We start from the raw sequence: 17,609 nt of genomic DNA, 5'->3' as shown, positions 1-17,609 counted from the left end.
ACCTAGTGCCTTTTACAACAGGGTTTTATGTTTGGGTATCTGGATGAACCTGAGGTCACCACAACGTTTTCTACCTAGTCACAGAACATGCTCTGGACTATTGTCAGTAATTTGAGATTAGTGACCAACTAATAAAAACAATATTAAAATCAAGGTACAAGGCTGATTATTAATTGATTCAGATAAACGTTAGATGGCCCCATAGGATTCAGAAGTTTATGTATCAGTTAAAGAGGAACTATAGCAAAAATAAAAATGTAATATAAGCTTACTCATACTGAAATAAGAAACTTTCTAAAATACAATTAATAAATTCTGCATTGTTTCTGAAATAATCCAAGTTTATATTCACTATTCCACTCTCAGCATCTGTTTCTCTCCATTCTGTCTTCATGTAGCAGTTGGGTGTGAGATGCATGATCCAATATATTTTATAGTTTATAATTTACTACACTTTCAAAAAATAAAACAGTATGTCTTTCATTTCCCAGGAACATCGGAGTACTAGGGTGTTTTGTAAAAAAAGATTTTTAATGAAGCAGTATTCAGTTGTATGAAATTAAATCAAATTTGAAACCCTTGTAATTTTGCATATTTGAATGCATGTAACTGCTCAATACGGATTACTGGCAACACCAAATTGGTTGGATTATTTTGTTAAGCCTTGAACTTCATAGGCAGGTGTGTCCAATCATGAGAAAAGGTATTTAAGGTGGCCAATTGCAAGTTGTGCTTCTATTAATCCAATAAATTTTATGTCACTGCTAAAATACTACTGTTTCCTTAAGGCATGTTATATATTAAAGGGAAGTTGCTACTTTGAAAGCTCGGCCAATGATAAACAAAACTCAAAGAATTAAAAGGGGTTCCCAAACTTTTTCATATGAATGTATTATAGCTCATTCAAATAATTGATTCTAGTACAAACAAAATGTAATAAATAACTGCCTTTTGCACAAATTCTGCATGTAGAGACAGGATTTTAATAGAGTGAGTTCTAATACATCTTCTAGGTAAAAGGAGCCCCCTAAAAGATATATTGGATCATTCATCTGATACCCAACCCCTGCATGAAGAGAGAATGAAGAGAAACAGGCCTCTACAAGCAAAATAACGGAGTATGTTAATGATTTGACATGGACCCAATGAGCACACTCATTTCAGCTTTTTAAAGTGGGCAGCTGATGCAGAAGACATCACCAGTCATATCCAGAAGCACATAACATCTACTGTCTGCTCTTCCAGCAAATATCAGTGCCTATAAGCAACATAATTTGGAGCCCAAAGGTGTGTAGCTGCACCAAACTTGACAAATCCTTTATGGGCTCTGGACTATGTTGGAACTGAAAGAAATACATAATAATAATAATAAGGTGTACAAAAAAATCCATCTGACCGTTCTCAAGACAGCGGGGCACATTTACCAATATAAGTAATGCAAGTAGCAACTAGGTATTAGCAGTCTTTATGAGTTATGAATACCTGATAATGAGCAATTTTACTGGTACAAGCATGGTCATCTTAAAGTGGACCTGTCACCCAGACACAAAAAGCTTTATAATAAAAATTATTTTCAAATTAAACATGAAATCCAAATTATTTCTTTTATTAAAGCATTCATAGCTGTTGTAAATGCATTTAAACATCTCAGCTGTCAATCTAATATTGTCTGCCCCTCCTCTATGCCCCAGTTCTCAACTATTTCATTGTGTAGCCAGTGCATGGGGATGTATATCAGGTGAAATGAGGGAAACACTGGCACACAGGGAACTTTATGCAGGGTTACCCCTTGCGTTTATTAAGTGCGGACGTGCAACGTTTCGGGGCGAGCCCCTTTATCAAGCTTGATAAAGGGGCTCGCCCCGAAACGTTGCACGTCCGCACTTAATAAACGCAAGGGGTAACCCTGCATAAAGTTCCCTGTGTGCCAGTGTTTCCCTCATTTCATGCTATATTGGAGGTCGCCGGACTCCTAACACTGGGCACCAGGGGTTCTCTTTATCTAATCTCCAGGAGTGTGCTCGGCTTCATCTTCCTACGCTTGATGTATATCAGGTCCCTCATTCTAGTGCACAAACAAGATTGTGAGATGACGCAAGGCTTGCCTTAATAAAGTGTCCAAAAAATGGCTCCTGCCTGCTTGCTATTTTTATGAGTTCCCAGACCAAACGAAACAAGATTCAAATAATTTATACAGTGTAATTAAAGTTCATTTTGCTTGACTAACGTGATAAAATAGGATTTGGAATAATTTTTTTTTTGGGTGACGGGTCCCCTTTAAATCAATTTCTCAGCTCCTTTATGTCATTTTCATGTTGTCATGCCTGGCTGGTGTGGCCTGAGTAGGAAAGTGAGCTACACAGGTGGAGATCGTTTGGATAAAACTACATTTTTGTCATTTTCATGTTCTTGATGTTTTCCTTTGCTCGTTAATCTGCGCGGCAACACATGTCTGTATGTCACTACCTATGGTGTATGTCAGTACCTATGGCAGTAATACTAGCTAATTCCTAACTGCAGTTTAACATCCTTTGGAAATAGCAGTTGGCTCCTTTGACAGGTGCTTGCTTCAAGCAAAACCAGTGAGTGTCATCAAGACAATTATCCAACATTTCCTTTTCTTCTAATTGGGAAACCGCAGCTCTTTAAATCAGAACACGAGACAATTAGCTGCCCATGTTGAGCTGGCCTAAGTAACCCTATTTTGAGTTGATTCTCTGCACCAGCTTCGAAATTATATTTAGATGTTTTTGTGGTGAATATGAAGATGAATATGAATGACAAAACATGTCAGTGTAAAATAGGAACTTCAAGGTATTAATTTGCTGGTTTACCACTTGTTGGCAAGGTACAACAATAACTTAGGGCATGACTCAGAAGAGAGCTGTGTTTGATATTTCACGAATATAACACGCAATGACAACTTTATTGACTTTAACCTCAGAGTTAAACAGATGGCTTTTGTCACCAATGTGACATTCATAGCCGATTGTCCCAGTAAGAAACATGCAACCTTTTGTTAAAGCTTACAGTGTAGTGCATATTACTTTATGTATCCTTACAGCATCTGGCAACATCAGTTTCAAATTGTTCTAGTAAATTTACTATTAGTATGATTCAGACATTGATAATCAAAGACAATTTGCAATTGCTCTTCATCATAGTTTCAGCTTTTTAGCTTTTACTTCAGAAGCATTACGTTTTTTTGTTTGTTTGTTTTTTAGCAGTTACCGGTATCCGTTTGCTAGGGTCTTAATTAGCAACAAGGCAATGATTTAAACGAATGATGGCTATATTAATAATAGGAAAGGGCCTGCATAGAAACATAAATACTAAACAGTAACAATAAAATTACATCCTTGCAGGGCAATAGTTTTTTGCTGCTGGTGTTAGTAAACACCAACTGAAAGCTGGAAAAAGGGATAAAATAAAGGCAAATAATACAAGAACTATTCGAAAGACAAAATGAAAACCAATTGCAATGTTGCTAGAAATACGGCATTCTATAGCATACTAAAAGTCAACTTAAATGGTAAACCACACTAAAATGGGCCTATTTATTAAACCTGAATTTTTCTGGTCAAATTGTTTAAAGGGGAAAAACTCTTATTTTTAGAGGAAAAAAACTACAAAAATACTCCAGCTAAAACCTGTTGAAATCATATAGTATATAAGTCAATGACAGATGGTCCCTTTAACAATTGGAAAATGATTTTTACCTTCAGGATTCTCAAAAGTTTCTGGATGTTTGCTCTGTTTTTTGGTGGATAATGAAATAAATTCAAGTTTCCGGAGCAAAAACTCGAAAAGTTGCATGATTTGAATTTATACTCGATTTTTTTGTGACTTTTTGTAGCACCGATTTTTTTGAGTATTTTTATTGGTAAATTAAAGGGATTCGGGTTTGGATGTTTGGTCAATTTTTTTTTCTATAAATAAAGTGAGAAAAGGTATAGTTTTAGTAAATAATCCCCTATATGTATCATTGGAAATAAAGTTGAACTAAGCCTTGGAGATGTATTGTATGGCAAGCCATATTCAGATATGTTCCTAACAAATGAAAATGTACTACCAAGATTATCAGCACGCATAAGCATGTGTTTTTAGGATATGCACTGTCATGCTCTTGGAATGCCATACAGCTACAGGCTTTTTAAATTTAATACTGAACTTTAAAAATTATCCGCACCCATATCACCCATGTGAAATAGTAACTAAAACCAACACCCATATGTAATACAAGGCACTAAGTTAGCCCAGGAGCAGTATCCCATAGCAACCTATAAGAAGTTTTCTTTTAAACAGGTGCCCTGCAAATTCTGCTGTATGGTTGCTATGGGTTACTGTCCCTGGCCTTTTATTACATAACCCTATATGTGTCTCCTATAATTTGATATGTACAGTTAGGCCCATAAATCTTTGGACAGGGACAACTTTTTTCAAATTTTGTTTCTGTACATTACCACAATGAATTTTAAATAAAACTGCAGTTTCTATTTCTTACAGTACCCAGGTACTACGGCTTTGTGTTTACTTATTTATGCTGGCTTTTACCACTAGTGTTTGAACTTAGAGGGGTATACTCTGGCTATGGTCATGGGTGCAGAGACTTTTTTCAAGTGGATTTGCATAAATTTCCCAGACTTTACACAACAAAAAGCAATATAAAATCCAACAATGCTATGTGACACCTCCATTATAAATAAAGCCATTTTGTGCAATTCAGGCTAAGCAACCATTAGAAAATATTACAGGTATGGGATCTGTTATCCAGAATGCTGGGGACCTGGAGTTTTCCAGATAAGGGGTCTTTCCATAATATAGATCATACCTTAAGAAATCATCACAAAAAAATCATTTAAACATCAATTAGACCCAACAAGTCTGTTTTGCTTCCAATAAGGTTAACAATGTACTGTTTATTTACCGTAATACAGAGAATACAGATTTAAATGGAGTCTATGGAAGATGGCCTTCCAGTGACTTAGAGCTTTCTGGATGATGCAAATTTCCGGCGGATCATCTGGTGGATAATGAACTGAATATTAGTGCATGCTGGGCACACAAGTAAATGACCAAAATGCACAGATAAGGTGACAGTCCACACTGCAAGAGCATGGGTGAAGTGCAGCACATATATTTATTGGGATAGGAAATAATTACATTTCCAAAGGTGTTTAATGGAATGTGTCAGCCACTAAGGGCTATTCCACACGGGGAGATAGCCTTGCGTTTGCGGTCGCGGCGACAAAGCGCCGCGCCAGTCGCCGCGACCGGCGCAGGCGACAGTTTTGTATGGGCGCCTATGTAAAAACGCCTGTGCTAACCACACGAGGCGATGCGCTTTTCAACAGTCGCCTGAAAATGCCTCGCCAGGCTTTTTCAGGCGACTGTTGAAAAGCGCATCGCCTCGTGTGGTTAGCACAGGCGTTTTTACATAGGCGCCCATACAAAACTGTCGCCTGCGCCGGTCGCGGCGACTGGCGCGGCGCTTTGTCGCCGCGACCGCAAACGCAGGGCTATCTCCCCGTGTGGACTAGCCCTAAAGCCCTTATCACTAGTCTATATTTAAAACACTAAATGCCAGTAATGTTAACCTTGCCTTGTTAAACAACGTCTGCATTATTCATAGTTTATCATTCTGTATAGTAAATTTGTCTCTTGGTGAAAGAATAACTCAGTAAAAAATAATAAAATATATCATTGCCTACTACAAAGTGGAACTCATTTATTGAACATGTTAAAAGTTTTATAAAGTCAGACAGAAAACAAAGAGTGTTCTCTCTTATCAGTGGTGCTTACTAGGTGCACATACCAGAGCCTGGCTCTACAAACTGCTGAGTTTTAATTCTGTACAGAAACTCTACTTGCAACAGCGCACAACACTCATCAAACTGATCATCCTTATGAACAAATTCCAGATGATATCATCTCAGCCTAAGCCAAGCAATGCAATAGATCCTACACTTATTAAATATTACATATTAACTCATCAGATGTTTCCCCTCCCATAGCTTCAGGTTATTTAGCACATTGAGCAAGTTGGAGTACACCCACACACCTGCATTTACAAGTACTTTCCCAAGACTGATCCAACAGTATCCACTAAAGATGTGAGATAATATTTATGCGAGTGTAAAATGCAATTGTTTTACAAAATTCTCTTTTTGGATATACTCCTTATATGGCATACAGTTTAGCAAGTTAAATGCAAACCCATAACTAAACATATTACATAAAACATATAACCCACTAGAGAAATTCAAGGTAAAGAACTTAGACATGCAACAAAACAATGAAATTAAATATGCAAACTATCCTATTAGTTAACCTAATAGTTACTAGTTTGTGGTATATTATTTATAATATTTATACATAAACTTTAATATTAATTTACTTAAATATTAATTTAATATGCATTAAATTAGAAATGTTTAGTGTATTTAAAGTTATTTGTAAAAAAAAAAAAATTAAAATCTGTATTTGTTTATCTCCCTATCTGTTCTGTGGTTCTTAAAACAGTTTAACAGAAACCAGTTCCCCTCCTGGTTATAATAATCTGCTTCTGCTACATTGTTTCAGGTGAAAAAGCCAGGAGTGCAGACAATACAAATGTATTTTTTTACATTTGAAAGCAACTAGTAAATTTCAGGTAAAACTTAGTCCCTTTGCAAAATGTATAATGAAGCAATAGAATTCTTAATGAATCAGATGAAAATTGAGCATAGGACTTGCCAGATATGGGATGACTTTGACGTAGTTGGCCATCTTAAATATATTGCAATATATGGACAAACAATCCCTGTTTTGTTTAAAGGGTAAGGCATTTTTCAGTAGCAGTATGCACAAAATGTCGCTGTCTTAAATATACTGATAATGGGTTGAGTGCAGAGGACTCTTGTATTTGTCTATATGTATTTTGTGGTCACAGCCTCATTGCACACCCGCCTAATGGTTTTAAAAATTAGAGGTGAGCACAACTTTCCCTTGTTTATATTATATATATTATTTTATATATATATTATTGTTTATATATATATATATATATATATAAACTGCTTAGAATAAGGTTGTTCAACAACAGATTTTGGGAGAAGGACCTCTGTAATTTTAACAGACACAGAGCTCTACATAAATTGCATGTAGAGATGATGAAGCTAGATTCCTCTCCTGTTTCTTCCCAACAGGATGGTCCCCTCCCTTCCACTACCTCTGCGTCTTGTGTCAGAAGGAGGAGGTAAAAAAACAAAGATCCCAGGCCATTCTCATCCCTCCTCCCAATACACACATCCAGCACAGAGGATGGCAACAACTGAGGTGGAGCTAAAGTGAGCACACACTGCCAATGGAAATGACTCAAACTCTAAAAGTTAAGTCCCACTGTAACACACGATTCTGGCAATCATCTATTTAAATATTTTAAATAAAATGTGTGACCCTCAGAGTGTAGAATAGATTCAGAAGGCTCACAAAATGCTTTTCTAGCGATTTATGCAGGGCACAGATACAGAAATTCCTGCATTCTCAGATTTATCTCCTAATCATTAGCACCACAGATTTCCATACTATTTTAGATGGACCAAAACAATCCTTTAAAGGGATTCTGACATTTTTATGGTGCAGTTTTTATTTCTAAATTACACTGTTTACACTGCTAATAATTCACTTTACCATATAAAATTTCATTCCTGAACCAAAAAAATGATTTTTTTTTTTAGTTGTAATATTGGTGTGTAGGCAGCCATCTCAGGTCATTTTGCCTGGTCATGTGCTTTCAGAAAGAGCTGCACTATGGAACTGCTTACTGATCGGATCGGCTGATATCTTGTGTTAGGGAACTAATGGTTAATGTCCCATTGTACTGTTGTTAGGCTGGGTCACATCACTGAAATTTGTAGTACAGCAGTAAAGAGTGACTGAAGTTTATCACAGCACAAGTCACATGATTGGGGGCTACTGGGAAACTGGAAATATGTCTAGCCCCATATCAGACTTCAAAATTTAATACAAAAAAATTCAGTTTGCTCTTTTGAAAAATGGATTTCAGTGCAGAAGCCTGCTGGAGCAGCACTATTAACTGATTCATTTTGAAAAATAAAGAAACAAAAAAAAAAAAAAACATGTTTTGCCATGACTGTATCCCTTTAAGTGAGTGCAACGAGTAGGAAGATGTTCTTAATAGTTATACTCATAATTACTTTTTCACTCATTCCTCAGTATTACAAATTGGTCACACCAAAACCATGTGCAATTCATGACGCGACTTCTCATACTCCTCATAAATGTAAAGTTCAAAATGAAAATTCACGCAATTTGATGACAAGAGTACAGAACAACGTATAAAGGTGACTTATGGCAAGCCTATAAACACTATATATGAATCTATAAACAGTATATATGAATCTTTGGCCCTATAAACCTTCCAGAATGCCATTTAGAAGCCAAAATATTCAGTCATCACACTCCCAGATAATAAGAACTCCAATCAGCACCCTATTTATTTCTATCACAGAACAGAATCCTTGAAAGTGACAGACCGGGCCTTGGGCTAAAGAGGAATAATTCACATTGTCCCTAAATGAGAAATCCAAGTGCAAGCCTACATAAAGGGCTAACTGAACATTGTAGCTAAAGGTTATTATACAAGCAGATCACCAAGGCTAATCCACTCTTCTGATAAGGGGAATATCTGCAACTCTGCTATTCAAGCTGCAATGCAGATCAATAGCAGACATTCCACTAAGCTCTCAACTCCATGAATTTCCCACAATGAAACCTATATCCATGGTTGGCTCCCCCTTCTGACAAGCACACCATAGACAACTATCATGATCTAAACAAATATAAGGAGAGGGGAGCACACTGTCTGTTCACATCTATAATTTGCACCACCCCCCATGTACACTGCGCTGGAGATGAAACATGCCTTATTTTTTATCAACAGCATGTACTCATAAAACAGAAGGGTGTATTTACTAAACATAGAAACAGATACAGGTGAAAAACAGGGCCCTGCGCAAAGAAGCTTACAATCTATTCAACAATATATATCTTCTGCTCTTTGAAAAACAAAACAAAAACAGGTGGTTACTGAAAACAAAGTTCCTGGCAACAATTATTGGCTGAGGGTAAGGAGGAATGCTGGGAGTTGTAGTTTACAAGCAACAAGTGAAGTACAAGGGCGTGAGGCGCTGAGCTCTTTCTAGTATGTGTGTTTCCTGAGCTTGGAGAAGGTGAAGTACATTGTGCAGCCCCTCCATCTGTTGCACAAGGACAACTTGCAGCTCCACCATAGAGGGATGCTGGGAGGGAAACAGAAGGGGGGGGGCGCATAGTATGTGACTTCTCTGCTTTTTATACATAGCGAGATGCTGCGCCACAGACTATGCTGGCGCTACAGTGAGAGGGAACTCTAGTGCTGTCGGGAGAATGGAAGCTCTCTGTCCAGCAGCAGGTAGGTAGGTAGGTAGGTAGGTAGGTAGGTAGCACCCCCCTTCCCGGCCGCACTACAGTCGCACGATTTCTACCCCCATCAGCCTCACTTACCTTATTGGCAGCCGCTCTAGACGACATCTTGATTCCCCGCACTCAGCACCCTTTCCCTGGAGGGCCGGTGTCAGTATGAGTCCCCAGAAGAACGGCTCCCCCCAGCCCTCACACGGCCCGGAGGCTCATCTCCCAGCGGGGCGGGGGAACGGAACTTTCACGGAACAGAAAGCAACAGCCGCAGAGGACAGAGTAACCGGGAGGCAGCCCAAAAGTTTCTTTTTTACTTCCCTTATTCCAGCTCAGTCCCACGGCCGCTCAAAAGACTTCTTCCATGAAATGGCAGACTTCTGTCGTGCCTCCACTTCTCCCTTCTCCCAGCACTCGGCTCTACAGTGCAATGGCAGCGCAGCCCGGCTATACTGTAAGTCTATTCACTTCCCTCCTCCCTTCTCCAAGCAACCGCGGACATGGCCGCCTGGGAGAAACCACTCCCTGCGAGAGGGGAGTAGCATACGCACAGTGCGCATCCTGTACTACTTCTCCCTGTGTCCGGTCTGCTTTTCCTGTCTAGGATGTTACAAACAGATCTCGGAAACATATTGTAGGGGTGTATTGTGTATATTTGTCCATATATAAAAAAGCAATACTTAGAAACACTGAGCAAGATGCCCCTGTTGGTTTGTACATTCCGCAGACCCGTCCTGCCTGGATTTCAATGGATTAGGATATCATAGGGCACTGGCACAACAAGTTCAGATCACTGGCTGTATTGCCCTGGTACTAAGTCATCTTGGAGTGTATTGCTTTTGTTCGAGACTCTGCACTGGATCTATCGCTTTGGTACAAAGCCCACGAAGGCCATACAGCTGAGGAACACACCGACTGCTGCTCAGAGAAATGCTGTACTGGATATATTAGCATTTTGCGAGGGGATACTGGAAAGTGCAGCACAGTCTGGTACTATGGATATAGCACTATTACACTGGTACTATGGATATAGCACTATTACACTGGTACTATGGATATAGCACTAATACACTGGTACTATGGATATAGCACTAATACACTGGTACTATGGATATAGCACTAATACACTGGATACACTCATTTGGCACAACTGCCCTGGATACATTGCTTACCTGGCACAGGTTTTGATTTGGATGCATTATTTGCAAAAAGGAACAATTTAATCAATAATATAAGTTGATTATGTGCATTTAGGCATATATATATATATATATATATATATATATATATATTCTATTTGGAAAGAAATTCCGGGACCAGCACTACCCTTTGTGTAATTTTATTTCACACACATCTCATACAATTCCAACGTTTTGTCCTCTTTGGGACCTTTTTCAAGGATATAATGTTATGTGCAAAATGTGCTTAAATACTTAAACAGTGGCAAAAGGCGCCAAAAAAATTACGTCATGGTGCTAACAACCAATCAGAATACATCTCATTTACATATAATTCATTTAAGATCTTATGGATTAAAAAGTTAAAAATTGTAAAATTGTTTATACATGGCGCTATAACAAATAGTTTAAAATTTAAATATGCACTACATGATGCCAATATCACCACCTGGTGTGTCCCTTCAACCATCCCAAATCATCTTTAAACATATTCTTAAGGCTCTTACAGACGAGCGTTTTTACCTGCGCTCCCCTGCGTTCCGTTTTTCTGCGTTCAGCCGCAGGGGAGTGCAGGGATAGACGCATTACATTTTTTCCAATGGGGCTGTACTCACAAAGGCGCGTGTAGGCGCCGAATGCAGGTTGAGACGCAACATGCTGCATTTTTCCTGCGTTCGGCGCCTACACGCGCCTGTGTTAGGCGCCGAACGCAGGAAAAATGCAGCATGTTGCGTCTCAACCTGCATTCGGCGCCTACACGCGCCTTTGTGAGTACAGCCCCATTGGAAAAAATGTAATGCGTCTATCCTTGCGCTCCCCTGCGGCTGAATGCAGAAAAACAGAACTCAGGGGAGCGCAGGTAAAAACGCTCGTCTGTAAGAGCCCTTAAAGTTCTATATGTAATTCATCCTGCAACACATAATACAAATCTGTTGTTACAATCTAACAAAGTTTCTCTCTATACAATGTATCTGTTGTATTTGTTACTTAACTAGATACTGTTACTTAAATTGAAATGGTTAATATTTAGTAACTTTTTCAAAGAGGATGCTTTTTAGAAACAAAGTTACCTCTTGGGCCTGTGTGACTTCTTTTACCCTTTAGTTTAGGCAGTACCACATAAAGTTTTTTGTCCCCATTTGGGATGGGGAAACAAAAAGCTTAAAGGGGAACTATCGTGAAAATAAAAATGTAATACAAGCCTCAGTACACTGAAATAACAACATTTCTAAATACAATCAATTAAACATTCTGCATCTGTTTCTGAAATAAGTTTATCTTCACTATTCCTCTCTCAGCATCTGTTTCTCTTCATTCTGTCTTCTTGCAGTAGTTGGGTGTCAGATATTTATTGATAGTTAGATCCGACATATATTATAGGGGGGGGCTTAATTTCCTAACAGATGTATTAGAGCTCACTCAACTGATTCCAGTACAAAAATAACAAATTCTACATGCAAAGAGACAGGATTTCTGGTGATTTTAAAAGGAGCCCCTCTATAAGATATATTGGATCTAACTGTCAATGAATATCTGACTTAACTCCTGCATTAAGACAGAATGAAGAGAAAGGGATGCCAAGAGAGGGATAGTGAAGTTAAACTTGATAATTTCAGAAATGGTACAGAATTTTTAATAGATTATATTTAGAAAACTTATTTCAGAATGCTGAAGCTTATATTCAATTTTCATTTTTGCTACAGTTCCCCTTTAAAATCACCACCATTTACTTTTCTGGCAAAACCAGCCACCATTAACAGGCATTGTCTGGAGATGCTGACTGACACATTACTCAGTACCTGACAAGCAACTGTAACTTGCAGATAACATCCATACAATTGGGGCAAATTTTGTGCATTTTCCCCCCTCAGAATCATCTGATCATGTCATTGGTTTGGAATCTGGTTTGTTCTATTATATGATAACCTCACATCCTAATTGTTTGTTTACATTTGAAAGAATAAGAAAATAAAGCATGTCATTATAGTCTTTTGTTATTATTATTATTTACTTTTGTTATTGTCCCAGAATTTTAAGCAATAAGAAGTATGTCAACCATAATAAGTGCACAACCTATAATCCATGTAACAGCAATACCACCTTTTATTTTACTTAGTTTGTATTCTGTACTTCACCTTCAAACACTTTTTTTTCAGTTCAGTTGGTTTCCGATAGTTCTCCAGGAATAAAGACTTTTTCCAATTACTTTCTTTTTTCTATTTGTGACCTTTTTTCCAATATTAAAGTATAAAGCTTAATTTTTCATATTCTAAAGCAGCTCTGGGAGGGGGGTCGCCTACTCTTTAACTGTTTAAATTGATACATTTAGTTGAGACATTTCTTATCTTTGCTGAGCAGAATAGAGTCCTGCAGCGGGTCCGGTACCCGCGGGCTACCCGCAAAACCCTGCAGGTTGCAGATAGAAGTTTTGGGAGCGGGTATAGACGCGGGTCGGCAGTTCTCTGTATTTGTAGGTCGCGGGTCTTCTCAATAGCGAGTTTTACTCCTTTTTTTGTGATCACGCCTACTTCCAATGATGTCACTTCCGGTTTACGACGACAGCACTACCTGATTTCCTCCTTTTTTTCTGATCACGCCAACTTCCAATGTTGTCACTTCCGGTTTACAATGACAGCACTTCCTGTTTCTTGATGGTCAGCAGGTCGTGGATCGGGTTGTGGATAAGGTACTTGTGGGTCGGGTAGCGAGTCCAAGCGGGTAAGTATGCGGGTTGCCAGTCAGGTGTAACAAATTGGTTCCGCACAGGACTCTAAAGTTTAAAGGCAGCTGTTATAATTGATAAAATAGTTGCTAATATTCCACAGATGCTGCTGAGAAATGTAGCAACTAAATGTAGCAAATTTAAACAGTTCAGAATGCTTCTGGATCGCTGAGCTGCCAGACTAAAACACCAGAGACACAAACATTAAACTTTTAGCTTAAATTTTGGGTTAACAGTAAAAAAACTAAAGGTGGAAAGCAATTGAAAAAAGTTTTTATTTCTGGTGAACAATCTGAAAACAACTAAACTGAAAAAAAGTGTTTGGAAGGTGAACAACACCTTTAAATAGGAATACAGTGCAAGTGGCACATTCGTATAGCACTACTACCACAACTACCAATTATTATTACCACCACATATGTATAAAGCACCAACATGTACAATGAGCATGATCATTGCTAAAACATGCTTCCATCTATGGACAATCCCCTCCATACAAACCATAACTACTACAAATTAGAATATAGGATGCATTTTATTAGCTTTTGTCAGTAGAATGGTGCTTGGTAATGATTGTGGTAACAACATTCCATTATCATTAGTTATTTAATCTAAACAGAAAATTAAATTGCAGTTTGTCCTCGTTTGAACACTCCACTTATTATGCAATCCTTACTTATTGTCAGATAATCCCCAGAATAAATGCACCTTACAGTATGTCACTTTAATTAAGTTACTCTCTGTATAATTGCCAGAACAGAAACAGAAGGGACATGTTGCTGGAAAATCCTTTTAAACAGGGCATGGATTTCTCTGACTTGTTGAATAACCTCCATGGCATTCCATGCCAGTAGTTCTGTAACATCCTGGCAATAGTAACTGTGTTTACAACTTGTGGCAATGCAACTAAAGAAACATTTTGTAAAACTTTAATGACATACATTAACACTGTTTACAAGCCATGTTACAAATTTTTTTTTACTTTTCATCTCTGCATCAACTGTAGTTCATATTCTAGCAGGCTTAGCTGAGAATTGCAAACTGCTGGCTACAGATGGAAAGGAAAGTATTCTGTGGGCAGGTAATGTCTGTCTTCAGGGGAATGCTTAAAGGGTAACTGTAACCGCATGTCCCAAAGGGAAGTGAATGTTTAGTAACTATAGTACTAACAATTCAACAGAATTGCTGAATAATGCTGGAATCTGTTTGTTGGACAAGGTCTGTGATTCACAGCATAAGTAAGTTGTCAGCAAGAGTAAAAAGGGATTTTTAGGTATTTAATAATGTAAGAGAAATAATAAATACTATTTCTAAAACAGTTGTATTAAAAATTTATATTTGACCTGATGCAGAATTCCATTTTCACTAATTAGTAGAACAGTAAAATAGTAGTCATAAATTGTAATTAAAAAAACATTTTCATTGTTGCCTTGATTGGAACAGGGCAAAATTTTAGTATATTAGTGTAAAACAGTAATGTAACTTGCGCACACAATAAATCCACGGAAATAGCCTAGCTTGTGTGAGCCAGTGACCCATAGTTAGAAACCAGGGACCCATAGCTAGTTATTTCCTGACTCCTGTTCCTATGTTATCTTTGGTCTCTACATGAATAAGACTTGGTTTATTGATTTGAATTTATTTTTCACTTATTTTCACTTACTAACAGGTGGGTGATCCTGGCAAATTACCCCCAACTTCGTTTAATTACTGTATCAGGAAGACATCGCCAAACGAGCGGATCTCTCTGTGTATGGCTACCTTTAAGCTGGACAAGAATACTCAGAAAGACCAGCTGCTTTAGGCTTAGGGTATATCCAGTAGAAACACTATACTGGTCATATGGTTAAATAAAAGCTAAGTACTAAGAACCAACACCAGCATATATTACCTAAAATAAGTAGAGGAGCAGCTAAACAATGATTCTATTCCATCAAAGTTTTCCAAGGACACTCTTTTTACTCTACTGATCTGTAAAAGTTATATAACGATTAGATGCTTTGAATGGGATAAGAGAACCTATTGAAATCACCCTTTTCTTAATGAAAGCAGGATAGCCATTTTAATTTGGTGATACCACATAAGTAATATCTAATATAAGTAATTCAAAAAACAACTGGACTTGCTGAGTAATTATTGAAGACGTTTCACTTCTCATCCAAGCAGCTTCTTCAGTACAACTGACTGGTGTGGGAAGTTCTCGGCATATAGGTTCTTCCACTAATCCAATCACAACGGCACATTGTAAGTATTCAGAAAGGTGACATCTGAAAAAAGTAAATGTGAACAGCACAATGTGCCATTGTGATTGGATTAGTGGAAGAGTCTATATGCCGAGAACTTCCTACACCAGTCATGTGAAGTGAAGAAGCTGCTTGGATGAGTAGTGAAACGTCTTCAACACCTCCCAACATATTGGAAATAAAAAGAGGGACAAAAAAGGTGGAGCACTACGTGGCAATTTTTGACCATGCCCATTTTGTGACCACACCCCTAATTACTATGTTCATTTTACAAAATTTGGCAAGTTATGAAAGTTTGGACATATTTCTGTGTTTTTTTTCAGTTATTACAGTTTTGCTAATAAAGGTGAATTGCCCTTTAAGGTGTGATTCAAACTTTCCCCAAGGGACCTGTTATCTTATATTGTTACAATAACTTATTTGCTTATCTTGATATTGTTACAAAAGTATCTTATCAGCTGCTCTGGCTGTTCTGGGCTTTCTGCCAAGTAAGTTAGAAACATTTTCAGTTTTTTTTCTGGCAGTTCAGTGCAGGAGATCAAAGAGAAAGTCGGGACAAACCCGGACTGAGGGTTGAGCTGTCAAAATCGGGACTGTCCCATGAAAAATAGGACAGTTGGGAGGTATGATCTAGCCTACAAGTAATCAAGGCAGCTATGAAGTTATGCATCCAACAAATTAACACAGTCACATTATAGGTTGATTTTACAGGGTCTGCAGTTTTTTGTATTCCATCATATGTGTTAGAACAGTCTCCTGTGTTTGTTAAAGGACAATTACAGTATAACTTCATAGAATCTTGGAAAACAAAGCAACTGGGTAATGATTATACATTAATGTTTTATTATTTTAAAGGAAAAAAAAAAAATTACATACAGCATTACAAAGTATATGCAGTGCTGTGAACAGAGATTTTTGGTCTCTTCACCAGCAAATTAGATTTGCCTGAGAATTCTCAGATTTGTACTTATAGCACTACAGTCATTTTTAGCTTTACAGCTTAATATAAGCTTAAAGGGGACCCGTCACCCAAAAGAATTATTCATAATCCTATTTTATCACATCAGTCAAGCAAAATGAACTTTAATGCCACTATATAAATTATTTGAATCTTGTTTCCTTCAGTCTGCGAACTCATAATTATAGCAAGCAGGCAGCAGCTATTTTGTGGACACTGTTATTAAGGCAAGCCTTGCATCATCTCAGAATCTTGTTTGTGCACCAGAATGGGGGACCTGATGTCCATCCCCATGCACTGGCTACACAATTAAACTGTGAAGAGAACGGGGGAATGTGGGGACAGCAGCAATTACTAGGAAGTGCTGAACGGAAAGTGAAAGTAATTGTCTGCCCCGCCTCAATGCCCAGGGCATAGAGGAGGGGTAGACAATATTTGATTGACAGCTGAAATGTTTAAATGAGCTTACAACAGTTATGAATGCTTTAATAAAAAAATAGAAATTGGATTTCATGTTTCATTTGAAAATGACTTTTATTATACAGCTTTTTGTGTCTGGGTGACAGGTCCACTTTAAGTGTGCTACAATATAAGCCCTAGATGTCTTATCTGCCAGCAAATCCTTAGATTTGCCTGAGAATTCTCAAGTTTTTCCTTATTGGACTACAACCATTTTTAGCTTTACAGCTTAATATAAGCTTAAGTGTGCTACAACATAAGCCCTAGATGTCTTTTCTGCTAGCAAGTCCTATATTTCTGTACTAAATTCTTGGACAGAGAAGTGGAATGTGGTGTGAGATAACTGTTATATTCAGTTGTTGCTTTATTAAAAGGCTTTATTCTGCTAATAGCAAAAGCTATCCACTATGCAGTGCCCTTGGTTGATTTTATGTTACTCTTGTTATATGTGTAAATATTTCACTCTTTGGAGCAACCTGACATTTATTGCTTTGCTGTATATGCTGATGAGGAAAACCTTGACCTTGGTAATATCTGCAGTTAAAAGTAGAATACAGAAGTGGCTATTGATCATACAAATTCCAATACTGTTG

At 37.8% G+C, this 17,609-nt stretch overlaps 1 protein-coding gene across 6 annotated transcripts in view; it reads right to left on the bottom strand.

Moving 5' to 3' along the window:
• Window positions 1-17,609, bottom strand: part of LOC108712948 (tight junction protein ZO-1) — a 182,083-nt gene that overhangs the window by 71,910 nt on the left and 92,564 nt on the right. The window contains exon 1 of one of the 6 annotated variants that reach the window (XM_018255494.2): window positions 9,547-10,045. The exons of the other annotated variants lie outside the window; for them this stretch is intronic. Within the exon in view, the coding sequence (XP_018110983.1) occupies window positions 9,547-9,573 (27 nt within the window). The 5' untranslated portion in view covers window positions 9,574-10,045. Of the gene's footprint in view, window positions 1-9,546; window positions 10,046-17,609 lie in introns of those variants that run through there. 6 annotated transcript variants of the gene reach the window in all.

The sequence above is a fragment of the Xenopus laevis genome, chromosome 3S (assembly GCF_017654675.1).
Source record: "Xenopus laevis strain J_2021 chromosome 3S, Xenopus_laevis_v10.1, whole genome shotgun sequence".
NCBI classification, from domain to species: Eukaryota; Metazoa; Chordata; class Amphibia; order Anura; family Pipidae; genus Xenopus; species Xenopus laevis.
The sequence above is the reverse complement of the archived record's forward strand: the minus strand, read 5'-3'. Positions and strand labels throughout refer to the sequence as shown.